Source organism: Xyrauchen texanus, chromosome 33 (assembly GCF_025860055.1).
Source record: "Xyrauchen texanus isolate HMW12.3.18 chromosome 33, RBS_HiC_50CHRs, whole genome shotgun sequence".
Taxonomy (NCBI): domain Eukaryota; kingdom Metazoa; phylum Chordata; class Actinopteri; order Cypriniformes; family Catostomidae; genus Xyrauchen; species Xyrauchen texanus.
Window position 1 is genome coordinate 32,149,185 of NC_068308.1, and position 16,355 is coordinate 32,165,539.

General features: G+C 36.5%; 1 protein-coding gene across 2 annotated transcripts; it reads left to right on the plus strand.

The window, feature by feature from the left end:
- Positions 1 to 2,102: 2,102 nt before the first annotated feature.
- LOC127627255 (RING finger protein unkempt homolog) lies at positions 2,103 to 16,355 on the plus strand. Of its 2 annotated transcripts, none has more exons than XM_052103594.1 (15): positions 2,103 to 2,357; positions 2,888 to 3,097; positions 3,185 to 3,361; positions 3,847 to 3,977; positions 4,475 to 4,610; positions 6,891 to 7,008; positions 7,586 to 7,670; positions 7,810 to 8,033; positions 8,893 to 8,958; positions 9,040 to 9,214; positions 11,124 to 11,222; positions 11,799 to 11,984; positions 12,096 to 12,280; positions 12,544 to 12,804; positions 15,164 to 16,355. In XM_052103594.1, exons 1-15 carry the CDS (start codon positions 2,206 to 2,208, stop codon positions 15,323 to 15,325), a joined length of 2,367 nt encoding a protein of 788 aa, XP_051959554.1. In that variant the 5' UTR covers positions 2,103 to 2,205; the 3' UTR covers positions 15,326 to 16,355. The 2 variants fall into 2 exon arrangements, with proteins under 2 accessions (XP_051959554.1, XP_051959555.1); XM_052103595.1 differs by lacking the exon at positions 2,103 to 2,357 and adding an exon at positions 2,367 to 2,500.

Sequence of the window (16,355 nt, forward strand, 5' to 3'; positions counted from 1 at the left end):
CAGCATTAAAGTAATCCATATTACTCCAGTGGTTAAATCCATGTCTTCAGAAGTTATAGGTGTAAGTGAGAAACAGATCATGTAACGCAGGGCTCTTCAACTACCTTCTTACAGTGGCCAGATTATCCAGATGAAAGCTCAACAGGGGCCAAACTTTTTTTCCAGTAATGTCTTACCTTGCACTTTCATAGTAAATAACATGCTAATATACAAAATAAAAATATGAATTTTTTGGTCATCTTACACACGGATCTCTAAAAACAAATTTTACTCCAGGAAGTCTTCACCCATCTTCCACCATCTTCCCCTTCATAAAAGACAGCGTCACAATGTAAAATCGAATTAGTTGAACTTACTTCGATTTTTCAAGGCAATCAGTTTGCATGCTTTTTCTAGGTAAACTTATTTGGCTCAAGTGAATTTTTTTACTTAACATTAACTAGTTACAAGTAAATTTAAAGGAATGATCTGGGTTCAATACAAGTTCAGCTCAATCAGCAGCATTGTGGCATAAAGTTGGTTGCCAACATTTTTTATTTTGACTCGTCCCTCCTTTTCTTTAAAAAAAGCAAAAATCTTGGTTGAGTGAGGCATTTATAATGGAAGTGAATGGGGGCCAATTTTTTAACGTTAAAATACTGGTTTTCAAAAGTTTAGCCACAAGACATAAAGGTAAAGATATGCATGTAGCCTAAAAATAATTTTAGTGTGATAAAATCACTTACTAACCTTTTCTGTGTAAAATTATAGCCAATTTTACAACTTCATTGTCATGACGATGTAGTAAAAAAAAAAAAATCTAAAACGACTGTAAAAATGACCATTAAAACAAATTTTCAGCTCAAATAATACATGAGTTTTAACCAAAGAATTAATCCAAGTGATTTTATAAAATTATAAGCTTCACATTTCTGTTTAAACCCTCATAAAATTGGCCCCATTCACTTCCAAATTGCCTCACTGAAACCCAGATTTTTATTTACATTTTTTAAAGAAAAGGAGGGGTGAGTCAAAACACATTTTTGTGATAATCAACATTATGCCACAAATGCTGTCGATTGAGCTTAACTTGTATTGAACCCAGAACATTCCTTTAACACATCTGTTATTAAAGTAATAAATTATTATTTTTCTACATAAATTCCCTTGTTTTGACCATACAGAATTTATTCAAGCGCAAGGGCTTGTGGGTATTCCAAAAAGCCACAATTTTGTTCTTGATCATTTTGAGTTAATAGTGCTCAAAGGCAAAGTTTAACTAATGTATATATTTGAGTTATGAATCCAAAATGTGACATTTCAAGTACTGTGTCATCAGGACTACTTAAAAGTTTTTTTAATGACAACTAGGATTTAAGGAGTAACGGTTACTTAAATAAAACGTTTGTAAACATACTAATATTTAGGATAACTATTCGTATTTTTATTTTTTTTCAGTCAGGATATTATGCAAGACATGTAGACAGCCAAAGAGCCTGGATTGTTTTTTCTGTGTTTTAACAATACACAAACATATTTAAACACTTTAAAGCAAAAAAGAAACAAATCACAACTAAAGTTAAGTGTGCAGTTGGGTAAAAAGTCCTGAGACAACTTCCAGTATTTTTCTTTTATTAATTAAACCTCAAAATAAACCTTTATCTATTTATTAACTGACTGGCAAAATTAAGCAAAGAAATGCTGTACATAAATAGCCTAATAGGAAATGCTGAAATGTATGATATTTTTTTAATTAAAATGTAATTTTTTTTATGCTGCTAATATTCTTTGTAAAAAAAAAAATGCAAACATTAAACAATGTATTAAATTAGAAAAAAATACAAAATAAAAGTATTTTCACTAGTAGCCTCAGCCATTAGGACCCACTGTATAGTCTAAAAATATCAAATAGTAGGGCAAGAACACACATCTTAAATGTTATCATGAAGAAATACTCCATAGCAAAAGATGATGTAACATAGGCTATTAATACCACATTTTGGTTAATCGTTTTTAATGAGCGACTTTTAATTTGAAACAATTCTCGCTCTTAATGTGGGAAATTACCTTCGCGCTGCATCTCTTACTTCACTACCCTGCGACGTCATCGCAATGGCCCGGAATTTCCTCCTCGCCAGATCTGGCGCATGCGTACATGTAAAATGAATGCGGACTTCGCAGCACTCTCAATATTAAATTGTTTGATGGCCATTCAATTGATAAATCATGTCGAAAGCACCATCTCAGCCCGGTTCTTCGGGTGCCGCGGCTAATCTTGGACCCTCATCTTCCTCCTCGTGCTCCTCTCCCTCCGCAGGCGGCACGACGTCCCCCACTAACGTGTTGCACGTACAGCACGAGAAGCCCCAGCACTACACGTACGTAACGAAACACCTTTACACCCACCTGATCGCTCATCCTTCATGCTATAGACCCTTTACAAGCCTCTAATGAGGTTTTTGGGGTTATATGATCTGCAAACAGAGCTGTGCTTTATGGAGGCCTAGTAGTTTGATATTATGTACGCACTGCATTGAGATGTTGTTTTAAAAGATGCACTTCACCATCTTGGCAAGAGAGTAACTGATTTGTAATATAAAGTATGCATGCTATGCAATGTCTTTATGATCTATTCTAGCATGCACAGTGCAGTCCTGGTCTAAGTGATATGTATTTGTTTGATCTGCAATGCATCTGTTGATAGTGTCACACAGGCCAAACCAATGGCAGATATTCAGATAATGTATTCTACAATTGCATTTCTTTGTAGATTAGATGTTTCCAACTTGTAAGATTTATATAGTTGTGCTTGATTTTGATTTAAGTTTGTAGTCATTTTCCTTTTAATCTCTCCCTCTTTAGCTTTCTTTATCATCTCTTCATTGTTTCTCTCTTTCACACTGTTTAGATACCTAAAGGAGTTCAGGACAGAGCAGTGTCCCTTGTTTGTGCAGCACAAGTGCACCCAGCACCGTCCCTTCACCTGCTTCCACTGGCACTTTCTAAACCAGAGACGGCGGAGGCCGATTCGCCGGCGAGAGGGAACCTTTAATTACAGCCCCGATGTGTACTGTGTTAAATACGATGAGGGCACAGGGATGTGTCCCGATGGAGAGGAGTAAGAATCAGCAGAAACTTATTTTCAGATTTTGGCCACAAAGTCTGAATTTATGTTGATGTGTCTCTTCAATTTGTGTGTTGAAAGGTGTCCATTTCTGCACCGAACAGCTGGAGACACAGAGAGGCGGTATCACCTGCGCTACTTTAAGACTGGTTCCTGTATACATGAGACTGATGGGAAGGGCCACTGCAGTAAGAACGGTCCTCACTGTGCCTTTGCTCACGGCTCCCATGACCTCCGAAGCCCTGTCTATGACATCAGGTTTAATGGCTTCTCTTAAGAAAACAATGCACACAAGGGGCATGGCTAATCCAACTGCTCAGTTTGTGGTAGTTTCAGAATCGCTAAAATCACTTACAGCACCTTTAATGAAACACTTTGAAAATGTCTAAGCGAAAATGAGATTTGAAAGTGAAAGAGATTTTCAGTGAATAACAACTTAAATTCTGATTGCTATGCTACTAAATTTGTTTGCTCACTATATACTTTCATTGTATGCATATGGAAGGGAACATCACCTTTTGTGTTTCACAGAACAAAGAATGGTTTGGAACCATATAAGATTGAGTAAAAATGACAATTTTCATTACAGGGTTAACTATTTAGTGAAAAACATATTAATTCATATCCTTTCACTGCAGAGTTATGTTAATCATTGATTTTGTAGCATGCTCTTGCTTGGTGTGTTTGCATTGAATGATTTTTCCTTGATTTGACTTTTGTATATTTAATTTCCTTTTGCTCAGAGAGATGCTGGAGTTGGAAGCTCAAGCTGCCACAGGATTGGTTGAGGGGCCATCTGGAGAAGGACAGTCAGGGGTTGTGGCCAGCACTGCACTTATAGAAAAGATCCTGAGTGAAGATCCACGCTGGCAAGGTGAAATCTCTCCACAGCAGTGTTTATGTTTTTACAGAAAACTACATTATTTTTGTTTTGTATTAACCGACATAAAAAGTTAAAATGTGCATAATCGGAAACAAACTGAAAGTAAAATGCCCTTTCGTGACTGGATAATGAACTAAAGTGAAAGAAAAATTACCTAAATTTAATTTTTGTTTTGATTCACAAAATATACTGTGCAACAACATTTACAATCCGTTTTCATAAAATGCTACAAGATGGGAATAACACAATTTAACTTTGAATGTTATTAACCATATTTAAATGGTATTAGTTTGGCTTTAACTTTGGCAGCCCAAAATCACTAAAGCAAAATTAAAAAATAAAATACTGAAACTAAAAAACACTTAGAAAAAAAAAAAAAAAAACTTTAACTCTAAACCACTGAATGCAGGCACAAAGCTTAAATATCATGCCACTTATGTTTAATACACAATGATGTCCTCTGCTCATTTCTTCCTCTCTTTCTGCAGACAACAGTTTTGTGCTCTCACACTACAAGACAGAGCTTTGCAAGAAACCTCCACGGCTGTGCCGACAGGGTTATGCATGTCCCTACTATCACAACAGCAAAGACCGCAGACGGAGCCCTCACAAACACAAATACAGGTTTGCACCTCATATTCCCAGTTTCATAGATTATTTATGGACCAAACCAAGCTTGTAGGCTGTTATTTCTTTGAATATGTATGTTGTAATATGCTTGTAATATGGCACTGTGGAAGGGAAGATTTTCAGTGAATTACAACCTAAATTTCAATCTGTTCTTCACAAAAAGCTATCAAATGATATTTGACAATTTAATGGTTCTTTAATGGTGTTATTGGTATTTTAGAAGCAAAAATCTTCATTTTATTGATGTAAAAACTGAAAGCATATGGGTTTGGAATGATGTGAGGGTGAGTAAATAATGTCAGAATTTAAATGTTTTTGATGAACTATAGTTCAAAGTAATTATAGATCAATCTGGTACTTGTAAAAATGTTATCTAAATTTCATGTACTTATAGGTATAGTTAATCCCAAAAAAAATTCTCTCATCATTTACTCATCCAACATGCAAGTTTCTTTTTTCCATGAAACACACAATGCGGAATGTTAGGGTTTTATATCATCTGTCACCGTTCACCTTATTGCATCGTTTTTTACATACAATGAAAGTGAATAGTGACTGATGCTTATACTGTATCTAGAGTTGTCACGATTATGAAATTTGGCTGATGATTAATTGTCAAACAAATATTTGCGACTATGATGATTAATTGACTCTTTAAGGGCTTTTACGATTAATTGTCTTATAAATCGTCATATGTCTTAAGGTGTGTTTTTTTTTCTGCATGTGTGCTTCAAACACCTTAAGAAGTCATTTTTACATATTTAACTAGAAATATATAAATCAAATAATAAAATAGGGATATGTGATTTTCCTTTTAAGGCTTTAAAAACATATGAATGACATGAAAAATTATGTTTTAAATATAAAAATATTTCTAAATACTTTTCGCACACTTTTCAGTGAACTTTAGTTTTGGTCAATTTAACATTTTCACTTTTAGTTTTTTTAACTAATTATACATTTTATATTGTATAAAATCTTTTTAAATATTTGTTATATATATTTTATTATATGTATATAATATTTTATTATATTATGCAAAATTAAAATATTTTTGTCCTAATTTCTTCACTTTCACACATTATTTTAATGCTCTGATTAAACCCACAAGCCCTTATTTGTTATGAAGCAACACCTTTGAGATTTTGTTTAATGGTAAATGGTCTGCACTTATATAGCGCTTTTTTAACCTTAGAGGTTACCAAAGCGCTTTACACTGTGTCCCAAACCCCCATTCACACTCCCACTCATACACCAATGGTAGCAGTGCTGCCATGCAAGGCACTAGCCTGCCATCGGGAGCTACTTGGGGTTCAGTGTCTTGCCCAAGGACACTTCGGCATGAGGTGTCGCGTGGGCCGGGAATCGAACTGCCAACCCTGCGATTGGCAGCCGACTCGCTCTACCACCTGAGCCACAGCCGCCCCAATCATTAATCATTTCATCGCCACAGAAATAGAGTAAGCGTGCGTCTCTATGTCACTGTGTGTATGAACCAGGAACATTTTCCATTACACAATAGTTTAAAGTTATACTTTATATTTTCACGGTTTGACGTCCGCGGTGCGGCTCAGTGATGCTCGGACTCGGAGTTCAGCTGAATGACACACAAATGTGTCGTTCCTGGCATTTGTTCACTTAAAATTCCCTTTTTTCGGTATTAAAATGTGATTGGAATAAGAATGCCCATATTGCATATATCTCAAATAACCATGGTTAGATCAAATAACCACGATCAGATGGTTATTTAATAATCGTGACAGGCCTACTTGTATCATAAAATCAGAAGTGTTTGGGACACCATGAGGGTGAATAAATGTCCCTTTAAAGGTGCACTCAGTTTTTTCTTTGTGTCATCTTGGGCTTGGATGCAGCATAATTTAAAATCAATAGTTTTCAGATGCCATTGTAGAAATGTAGTATTCACAGTCAGCCATGATTACTTTAATCAAGGAATGAAAGTGTCAATTAACAGGATGGTTACTGAGATTAAGCGAGTAGTATTTGGCTGGTCATGTGATTCTAATGTGTGGACCCTTTCCATGTAGAATAAAACAGCTTTTATGAGGTTACTGTTATGACTGGAGTCTTAATTTTAATTTGAGTGCTCATGATTCCTACATACATTGGAAAATTACAATTCATGTCTTTTGGAGTTACACTTGAGGAATGTTTGAAGAAAATGCACCTTTAATTCACAATTTCCTGCTGTAAAGAAAGGTGCTCCATCATCATTTTGCTGATGGGTTTTGTGTTGCATGTTTGTACTTGAAGAGCCCTGCCGTGTCCCTCAGTCAAACACAGTGACGAGTGGGGAGACCCCAGTAAATGTGAAAGCGGAGAAAGCTGCCAGTACTGCCACACGCGGACAGAACAGCAGTTTCATCCAGAGGTATTTAAAGGAGCGGTACTCTCCATGTTCTTGTACCCTTATGGATCTAATGCAATTAAACCGTGACTATTTGATTATGGTGTGTTTGTAATAGTTAATAGGGTTGCGGTTTGATTTGCCCCTTTAACTTTAGGAGCTTGAACAAACCCAGACCTTAAGTATAAATTTGGGCGCATAACTCCTGTATCATGCTACGGCCATGAACATTTTTTATGCATGCAGGACTATAAAATGGTCCAGAAAAAGTTCATAAACACATTTAAGGAGCAATCCGTTTAGGTGTTTGTTTGTTGGTTGATATTTCTCCTGTTAGTGCACATCCCTGAAAACCTTGACCTTGGAAGTCTCAGCTAGTCGATTGGTTAAAACTAATTGTGGGTGTGGTTTGGATGTGATGTTCTACATTGATTTAATTTCCTCAACTAACTCATTTTAAAATGACATTGCACATAATATAAACACAGGCCTGGGGTGCTTTAGTTTGTTCAGGAGAACTAAGTTTGGCTTATTTTGTTTAATGTAGGCTTTACATTTCCTTTAGAACATCTAGTGAATGAATGGCCTTTTTCATCTACAGATCTGCAAATCCACCAAATGCAATGACATGCAGCAGAGTGGCAACTGTCCCAGAGGGCCGTTCTGTGCTTTTGCACATTTAGAAAGTAAGCGCTTTATTTTGGAAAGTTGACAAGTAAAGAATGGTGACACTGTTTATTTAAATCTTTATTGTTGATAATAAGGTAATTTATTTTTGTTTTATTAATTATCACGAGTGTGTGCCTTTTCTGTTTGTCTTAACAGAATTCAGTGTCAGTGAGGAGCAGCTGGCTTCACAATGCAGTTCACCTCTTCTTGCATCTTTCTGCCCCAACCCATTTGAAGACTCCTCCCACAGTGACCACAGTGCCACCAGAGAGGAAGGGCTGCTGGGATGCATTCTGTTTAAGGATTTCTCCAGCATTGAAGCCGGCTCAGGAGGAGAGGGTGGTTATGGGAAAGCCCCTGGTTTTGAGAGGGAAGACCAGGTACAGCAATGCCAACGTTTGAACTAGGGCTGTGTCAATACAATCAAATATCGATATATAGCAATACTTTTTCTCACGATATTGTATCAATACTTTAGATCCATGTATTGAAATTTATTTTCAACTATCTGTGCATTCATATCATGTTAACACATAACAAAATTGTCACTCTGTTACTTCTAAATCAATTTAGTGAGCTCACCAAGAGACAAAAACATTACGTGCTCTTCATCAAACATCTATATATAACTGAAATATACCCACATGAATTGGAATTGAAATTGATTCTTCATCGAATTAAATTATGATATTGTGATGTATCGCAATATATCGAATCATGACGTGTATTGCAATATGTATCTTATCGAGAGGTGACTGCTTTATTTTGAACTCTAATTTGAAGGCATCAGTTGGAAGTTTTCTTCAGAAGTGTTCTTGCAATAAGCACAGGGTTACCACCGTTATGGAAAATATTTGTTCCTCTAGAAATCACACTTTTTAAGAGTAAAACATGCCCGCAAGACAGACGGTCTGTCTGTTATGGGGCCTAATTACTCATAGTTCACCGGTAAATTTAAATTATCTCAGCGATTACTCGCCCTCATGCCATCTCAGATGTGTGTGACTTTCATTCTTTTGCAGAACACAAACAAAGATTTTTAGAAGTATATCTCAGCTCTGTAGGTCTGTACAATAGAAGTGAATGGTGACCAAATCTTTGAAGCCCCTTAAAGCATATAAATGATTAATTGATTTTAACTTGAACCCAGAAATGTATTAAGGATAAGATTGTGCAGTTTGTAATCTGTACTTAGAGTTTGCCATATGTTGAATTTTAACACTGCTATCTTTCATATAGGCCAAACAGAAAGGTTTTGTAATGGATCAACGCAGCAGAGAAATCTTTTCCATGCACAGCAAACAGGTACTGGACCCATTGATTAAAGTTCAAGTTGACAATTTGCCGTGCTCATGCACCTGATTTCTGTAATTCTTTATCGTGTAGTTTCAGGATTTATTAGTGTTTCTACCTGTCGGCAGTCCTCTTAGTTTGTCATCCAGTGTACCCTCTAGCCGTGCAGCCACCCCACCCAGCCCTGCACCACCTGGTCCCTCTTCTGGCATGAACGCCAACGCTCTTCCCTTCTACCCAACAAGTGACACGGTGGAGTCTGTAGTGGGTGAGTGATGGGCAGACCCACACGGAATGTTTCTCCTGAATTTGAACGTTTGTTAAGCAGAAAGTGACCACCCTTGCATTTTTGTTTATTTAAGTATTTGAAATATTTTACTGACTTTAAATCCATTTTCCAGTATTCCACAGTTTCTCCCCCCAAACTCAACCCAGAAAATTCAAAAAAGATTTAATCTGGGCCTGATCATAGGTCAGGGGGATGTTGAGACTAAATACTAGTAGAGTAACTCTGTAGCTACTAGTCAACTATTAAAATCACTACTCGAATATCGCAAATTGATGTTTCTTTGTGCATTTGCCTGCTGTGAGCATCGCTGAATAGTGTACTGTCCCTCAATCTCTCTCCAAATCTCGCAGTTACATTTGAGTCCACTTTGGGGTGCTGTAGATTTGTGTTGTCCAGGTGTTGGTTGCAAGAATATTTGATTGCGTCTGTGCTTTTGAAAGCAAAGCCTAGTGGAGCACTAGCAATACTTGTAATATTTTTATTCTTATTTATTCTACTCTATTGATATTCTTACAAGTATTTATTTTTGAAGTCATGCAAACCAACAGACTGCTTTTATGATGGAAGGAAACTTTGAAGCGGTACAAGAAACTCAGAAGCTTATCAGACCAGTAGGCAATGTGTGTATGTGCATTATATCTCTCAACACGGCAGAGCGCATTTGATAAAAAGGTTTTCACCACTTGTTTTTCTGGATAATAACATGTGAAATAATGCAAATGAAATGGCCTTTATGTAGAATCAGAGTGTATTAGCCTAACAATGCCATCAGCATTGTTTTCTATGTTTTTAGGCTCCGGGTTAGTGCAAATGTATTTAACTTTTAAATATTTTAAAACCGTTCATGGTAACGTTTGTGAATAAAAAAAATATTACATTTTAATTTACGAGTAATTGATTACTCGTTTTTTTTGTGGGTTAGAATACTCGACTGCATTTTTGAAAATGCCCATCCTTGGTGTCTACCCTGCAACGAAGATGTCTGCTGGGCATGAGCTAAATCATTTAAAAAGGCACGTGTTGGCACTAGTTAGTGTTAGTGATCAGCACAACTTTTTGTGTTTGGACGTCTGACTGTGACATCATATGTCATTGAATTCACGACTATTAAAAATCAGTAGTCATGCAACCTCTAGTAGACAGAATAAGACTTATTGACAATAATTCTTGCTTATAAGGGTTCTTGCTGATTATGATGTTGTGTAGAAATGATTTGATATGTGTAAATATGAATACTCACTGAACACTTTATTAGGTACACTTGTACAACTCATGCAATTTATCTAATCAGCCAATCGTGTTGCAGCAGTGCAATGCATAAAATCATGCAGATACAGGTCAGGAGCCTCAATTATTGGTCACGTCAACCATCAGAATGGGGAAAAAAGTGATCTCCGTGTTTTAGAACATTGCATAATTGTTGGGGCCAGACGGGCTGGTTTGAGTTTTTCTTTAAATGCTGATCTCCTGGGATTTTCACACACAACAGTTTCTAGAGTTTACACGGATTGGTGCCAAAAAACATCCAGTGAGCGGCAGTTCTGCGGACAGAAACACCTTGTTGATTAGAGAGGTCAACAGAAAATGGCCAGATGGTTCAAGCTGACAGAAAGTCTATAGTAACTCAGAGAAACTCTCTGTACAATTGTAGTGAGCAGAATACCATCTCAAAATAAACAACACGTCGAAACTTGAGGCCACAAGAGCAGACGACCAATTCAGGCACTTTATTAGGACCATAGTGTTCCTAATAAAGAGAGTGTATATTCATATATCAATAAGACTATATTGAGCTTCAAGATGTACTTTGAGCTTTACCATTGGCTAGAATGATTTTGACATTCTGTGCTGTATGATTAAAACAGCATCTGTTTCTCCTCTTTATTAGAGTCTGCACTGGATGATCTGGACCTGAATGACTTTGGAGTCTCAGCTATTAAGAAAAGTATGGAGAGTTCAAGCCTGCCGAGCAAGGGGCACATGTTGGGTTGGTAACAAGTCTTGTCAGATAAAATGTAGTGTAAAGGATAGTTCTGTTCTTCAATGCCGTGCCATAGTTCTGTCGGTATTATAATATAATAATTATAATAGAATAGCTTTGATTTTGCTTCAGTTGTGTACTCTTTTTATAGGATGCATCTGTAATTGGTAATTCATTGGCGATATTATGTAACCCTGCATCCGAATATGCATACTTCCCTACTTCGGATCACGGAACAATGCCCACAGTCTCATTCCCGTATGAAGTATGGGAGTAGAGGTGTTGGTGGCGTAGTGGGTTAAAGCACATAACTGATAATCAGAAGGTTTGCTGGTTCGATCCCCACAGCCACCCCCATTGTGTCCTTGAGCAAGGCACTTAACTTCAGGTTGCTCCGGGTGGATTGTCCCTGTAATAAGTGTTTGAGCACTGTAAGTTGCTTTGGATAAAAGCGTCTGCCAAATGCATAAATGTAAATGTAAGTATGTCTGGGAATTTATTTATTAATCTGATATTATGTGAATTTGGATGCTGCTTTTGACTTTTTTTTAAAAATAAATTGTTATTGTTCTTTTTTCATAGGAAGCAGTCAGTTACAGAGTTCAGCACCTGTCAACATTCCTGGCTCCTTAAGTAGTCCCTCCCCTTTCAGATCACACTCACCTTCTCCACCAATCAGAGCTCACCGCTCTCCATTTCTCTCTACACAGCTGTCACAACCCAGCCAATCAGAAAGCAGCTTTTTGGGGTCCTCCCATGGTTCTTTAGGTTTGCTTTATTATAATTTTTTGTACTTTAGTGGCAGCTGTCTTCTTAAATACTTTGTTGAATTGCGTGTTTATTGTATTAAACTATTAATCAGTTTCTGTTTTTTTTAAGGTTTAAATGGAATGAGCAGCAGTATTTGGGAACATTTTCCCACAGGTCAGAGTTCCCCAGGTACCCCACCTGCTCTGCTCTCCATGGGGAGTATGTATGCTGAAGCGTCCCGTCTCAAACAGGAAGTGGAGGAGGCACACAGGGTGCTGAAACACTGGGACCACAGCTGGAGACAAATGGCTCAGGTTAGACAAAAGCTGTGTTTGTGGAAGAAATGGGGGACTGTGCATTTAAAGGGGCCATGTTGATTTTAGTTTTAGAATAACATTTTTCACCCTGAAGTCCTTATAATGTTAGTCAATGTTTTTAGCACCAAAATCTGTTTTTTCACCCTTTATCTGTCCCTTAGAATTAAAATGGAGTTGTGGTGAATCTATCAGTGTACCACACAAAAGATTGCATCCTAGTAACCCTGTTTTTACTTAAATTCTTTTGTTTGCTGGTTAAGTCATGGGCAGTCTTAAAAACAGATGCAGAACAGGCACGTATTCTGGTGCGGCAGCTGGGTATGGAGGCCGAACGAGCACTGCAGGCTGAAGAGGAGGCGCAGCAGCAAGCTGCTCTCTTGGAGGAGGTGCTAGAGAGGCTACGTCATTCAGAAAACCCACATCTACAGCTTCACCAGCTGCAGTTACTGCACAGATTACCACTCAGCTCCATCTGCAGCCTGCAAGCACAGATCTGCACCTGCTTACGCACTGTAGAACAGGTAATGTACACGCCTGCTACCTATATGCATTATACACTCTGATGAAAAGCTGATGAATCTTATAAAAACTGTCCAGAATTGTTCAGGTCATATTTGACCCCCCCAAAATTATAATAAGTCCTGAAGTAAATTAAGCCTTTTTTAAAGGCTATTAAAGGGTTGGTTCGCCTGAAAATGAAAATGTTGTCGTTTACTTAACCTCATGTTGTACCAAACCCATATCACTTACTTTATTCCTTTCTACCATTCACTTTTATTGCATATTTCTTTCATATAATGAAAGTGAATGGTGACTGAGGTTACAATTCTGGTATTTGGTATACTGAATTAAATTTAGGCTAATTGTAATTAAAGGGGTATTTCCGCCAAAAATGAAAATTCTCTCATTATTTACTCACCCTCATGTCATCTAAGATGTGTGTGATTTTCTTTTCTTCTGCAGAACACAAACAAAGATTTTTAGAAAACAAAATCTCAGCTCTGTAGGTCCATAAAGTACAAGTGGCCAGAACTTTGAAGGTCCAAAAAGCTTGTGAAGGCAGCATGAAAGTAATCCATAAGACTCCAGCAGTTAAATCCATATCTTCTGAAGTGATTTGATTGTGTGGGTGAGAAACAGATACATATTTAAGTACTTTATTTTAAATGATCCTCCCTGCCCAGTAGGTGATACGAAGAATGTGAATTGCTGAAGGTATGGATTTAACCGCTGGAGTCTTATGGATTACTTTATGCTGCCTTTGTGTGCTTTTTGGATCTCAGTGTTCTGGCCATCATGCACCTGCATTGTAAGTCAATTGTGTTCAGCAGGAGAATGAAAATCATGCACATCTGGGATGGTGCATGACGGTAAATTATTTTTAGATGCTATTCCTTTAATACAAAATATATAATATTTTCCAGGTGACGTGTTTTAATTTTTTCTCTTTATAGTAAATAAGTAAATCCCATTTGTCAAATTATAAAAAAAAATAAAAACAGCCTCAATTAAAATCAGTACAAGGAAAATACCATAACAAATAGTTATAATTTTACTTTTCAAATGTAGTTTACATTTTATATAATGTATATTTTTGTATGATTACGGGATAGAGATGTGCTTCATTGTCAAGACAAATCTACAGATAGTTTTAAAGATTATTTTTATTATTTTCCTTGCAAAATATATTTTTTTATTTTCGTTTTCAGTTGAAAATATGATCTAACCAGTGGTGGGTTGTAAACCCACTACATTTACTCTGTAACATTTACTTAAGTAACTTTTTTGGGGAAATATACTTTTATGAGTATATTTAAAGGTGGGTACTTTTCACTCTTACTCAAGTAAATTTCTAATGAAATTTTTTTTACTTTTTCTTCGTTACAATGGGCGACATTCATTACATTACTGGTTTTAATTTAATAAGTGTAAATAAATGCGTGATTTTTGAAAGGGACTTTTACGACACCAGAACTTTACAGCTTCGCTCTGTCAATAGAGTTGAGTCCACCAATGCAGTAGCAGCAAGCGTGCCAAATAAACTTTCTTCGCTCAACACCATGAAAAAAGATTAGTTTCGTCTCGCAGTGCCTTTATTTTACACCAAGACTAGTGGATATTTCAAGATTAAAATTGCAGCGCTGTAAGTTTTGGCGATTATGATAATGTGGGCTTGTCTGTGTCATTGTCATTTTCAGGGTGATTCTGTAACTATGCGCTCTTATGACCTCAGTTTATAAGTATACATTTTTATATCAGTGTTGCAATATATCAGTTCCTTAATCTACGTAAACATCTACGTACATTTCTTTATGCCTTGTGTATCGTGTGCTTGAGCTGACAGTATATCTGTGCCTGCACAGCATTTCTGACAGATGCAGCACGTTTTTCTCATGGACAACAAAAAAACAAGCTCTGAACTTAAATAAGTCCAACACACTTCAATATACAGTGATAAAGTTTACCCTTAGTGAACAGAACTAATTATCTGAATTCTTTCAACAATGAAAACACTGTAACTACACTGATCTAAGAATCCATACGAGACTTTGGGGAATATTGGGGCATAATCATCCATTATATTTTATGTGGAAGTAACTAGTTACTCGCTACTTGAGTATTCTTTTAATTGGATACTTTCTCTTACTCAAGTAGATTTTTACATTAATACTTTTACTTCTACTTGAGTAATATATATTTTTTAATTAATTGTACTTTTACTTGAGTAAAGATATTGGGTACTCTACCCACCTCTGGACCTAAACATTGTTTTGTGAGATTCACCCAATAATGCGAAATAATATTAGGCTGAGTAATAAGAAGACATGTTGGTTTCTATGCAATATCTTCACAATCTCTCTGTCTTTTTCTTCCTTTTAGGCTGTGTTCAGGAAGCAGAGATTATATTGTATATCTTGTGACAAGATGGGCTCACTGACGTTGCCATGCCAACACGGCCTGCACTGTGAGCGATGTGCAGCCTCAACAGAATGCCCGCTGTGCACTGAACACCAGCAGAGCCTGACTATCCCAGAGTCATAAACTGAGACTTAATTAGAATCTAATATAATTTAGACACTAGACATGAACCCTCGTCCTTCACAGTATTTTCACTCTCACTTCGGTATTACAATGATCTAATTAATTTTAACAAAACTAGGGCTAAAAATTTTTTTTTTCCTCTGAAAGCCGCTTGTACTGGTGTAACAGACGTGACCCCGATCGTAATTTTTTTTATTAAGACATTTTAAATCAAAAGTGGAATGTCCTTCCAGAACCATCCATGAACATTCCGAAATGTTTACAAATTAAATCCAGTTGTTGTATCTAAGGTGCAGCAGAAATGCCTTGTCAGACCGGGGAAATTTTGTAATCAATACATATTAGCATAATAGGTAGCTATAAAGGAAATTTACCATTCATTTTGTAGGATTTTTTAAGTATAAATTCCAGGGGTGTTCTACAGAAATACAGTGACTGCTACACAACAAATATGGAAAGGAAATCTTTTAATTCTGAGGATTTTGTTTTCAGAATCATGATAAACTGGAGTGCTGGAGAAAGAAGGCAAACATACTTGTATTTTTGAACTAATGTGCATATTTTAATTTTTGAAATTGCATTTGCATTGAGTCATTTTGCCTGTTAACTAAACCAATAGCAGCTTTCAGAACAGTTGACATTTTATGTGCACAAATGTCAGGCATCAGTGGAGAAGAATAGAATTCATGTGCGCTGATTACCAAACACGAGAGAAATTATAAGCTAAGGCAGTCGGAAGAGAGCTCGACTCCTGCACGTTAAGATTTATTTGGATGTTTTTGGTTGAATTCAGTTTAAAGGTAAAAGTTATATGGAAGGGGCCAACTGATGACTCTTTTAAACAGCTTCACTGTGAATCATCAGAAATCATCTGCTCCGCTTTGTTCAAATACAGTGTTTCATTCTGATTTTGTAAAGACAATAAACATGTATATTTTTGGATGAAACGGGTGTATTTATACTTCTTTTAAATTACAAATGTTAAAAATATCATAATTGTACAATAATTAAACACAAGACTCTTAAAAGT

Bases quoted from the DNA above. Each gene is read 5' to 3' on its own strand.
- LOC127627255 (XM_052103594.1), top strand. From the start codon at position 2,206: ATGTCGAAAGCACCATCTCAGCCCGGTTCTTCGGGTGCCGCGGCTAAT. The intron at 8,959-9,039 runs GTACTGGACCCA...TTTATCGTGTAG, and splicing joins TTTCCATGCACAGCAAACAG to TTTCAGGATTTATTAGTGTT. The intron at 11,985-12,095 runs GTTTGCTTTATT...GTTTTTTTTAAG, and splicing joins GTCCTCCCATGGTTCTTTAG to GTTTAAATGGAATGAGCAGC.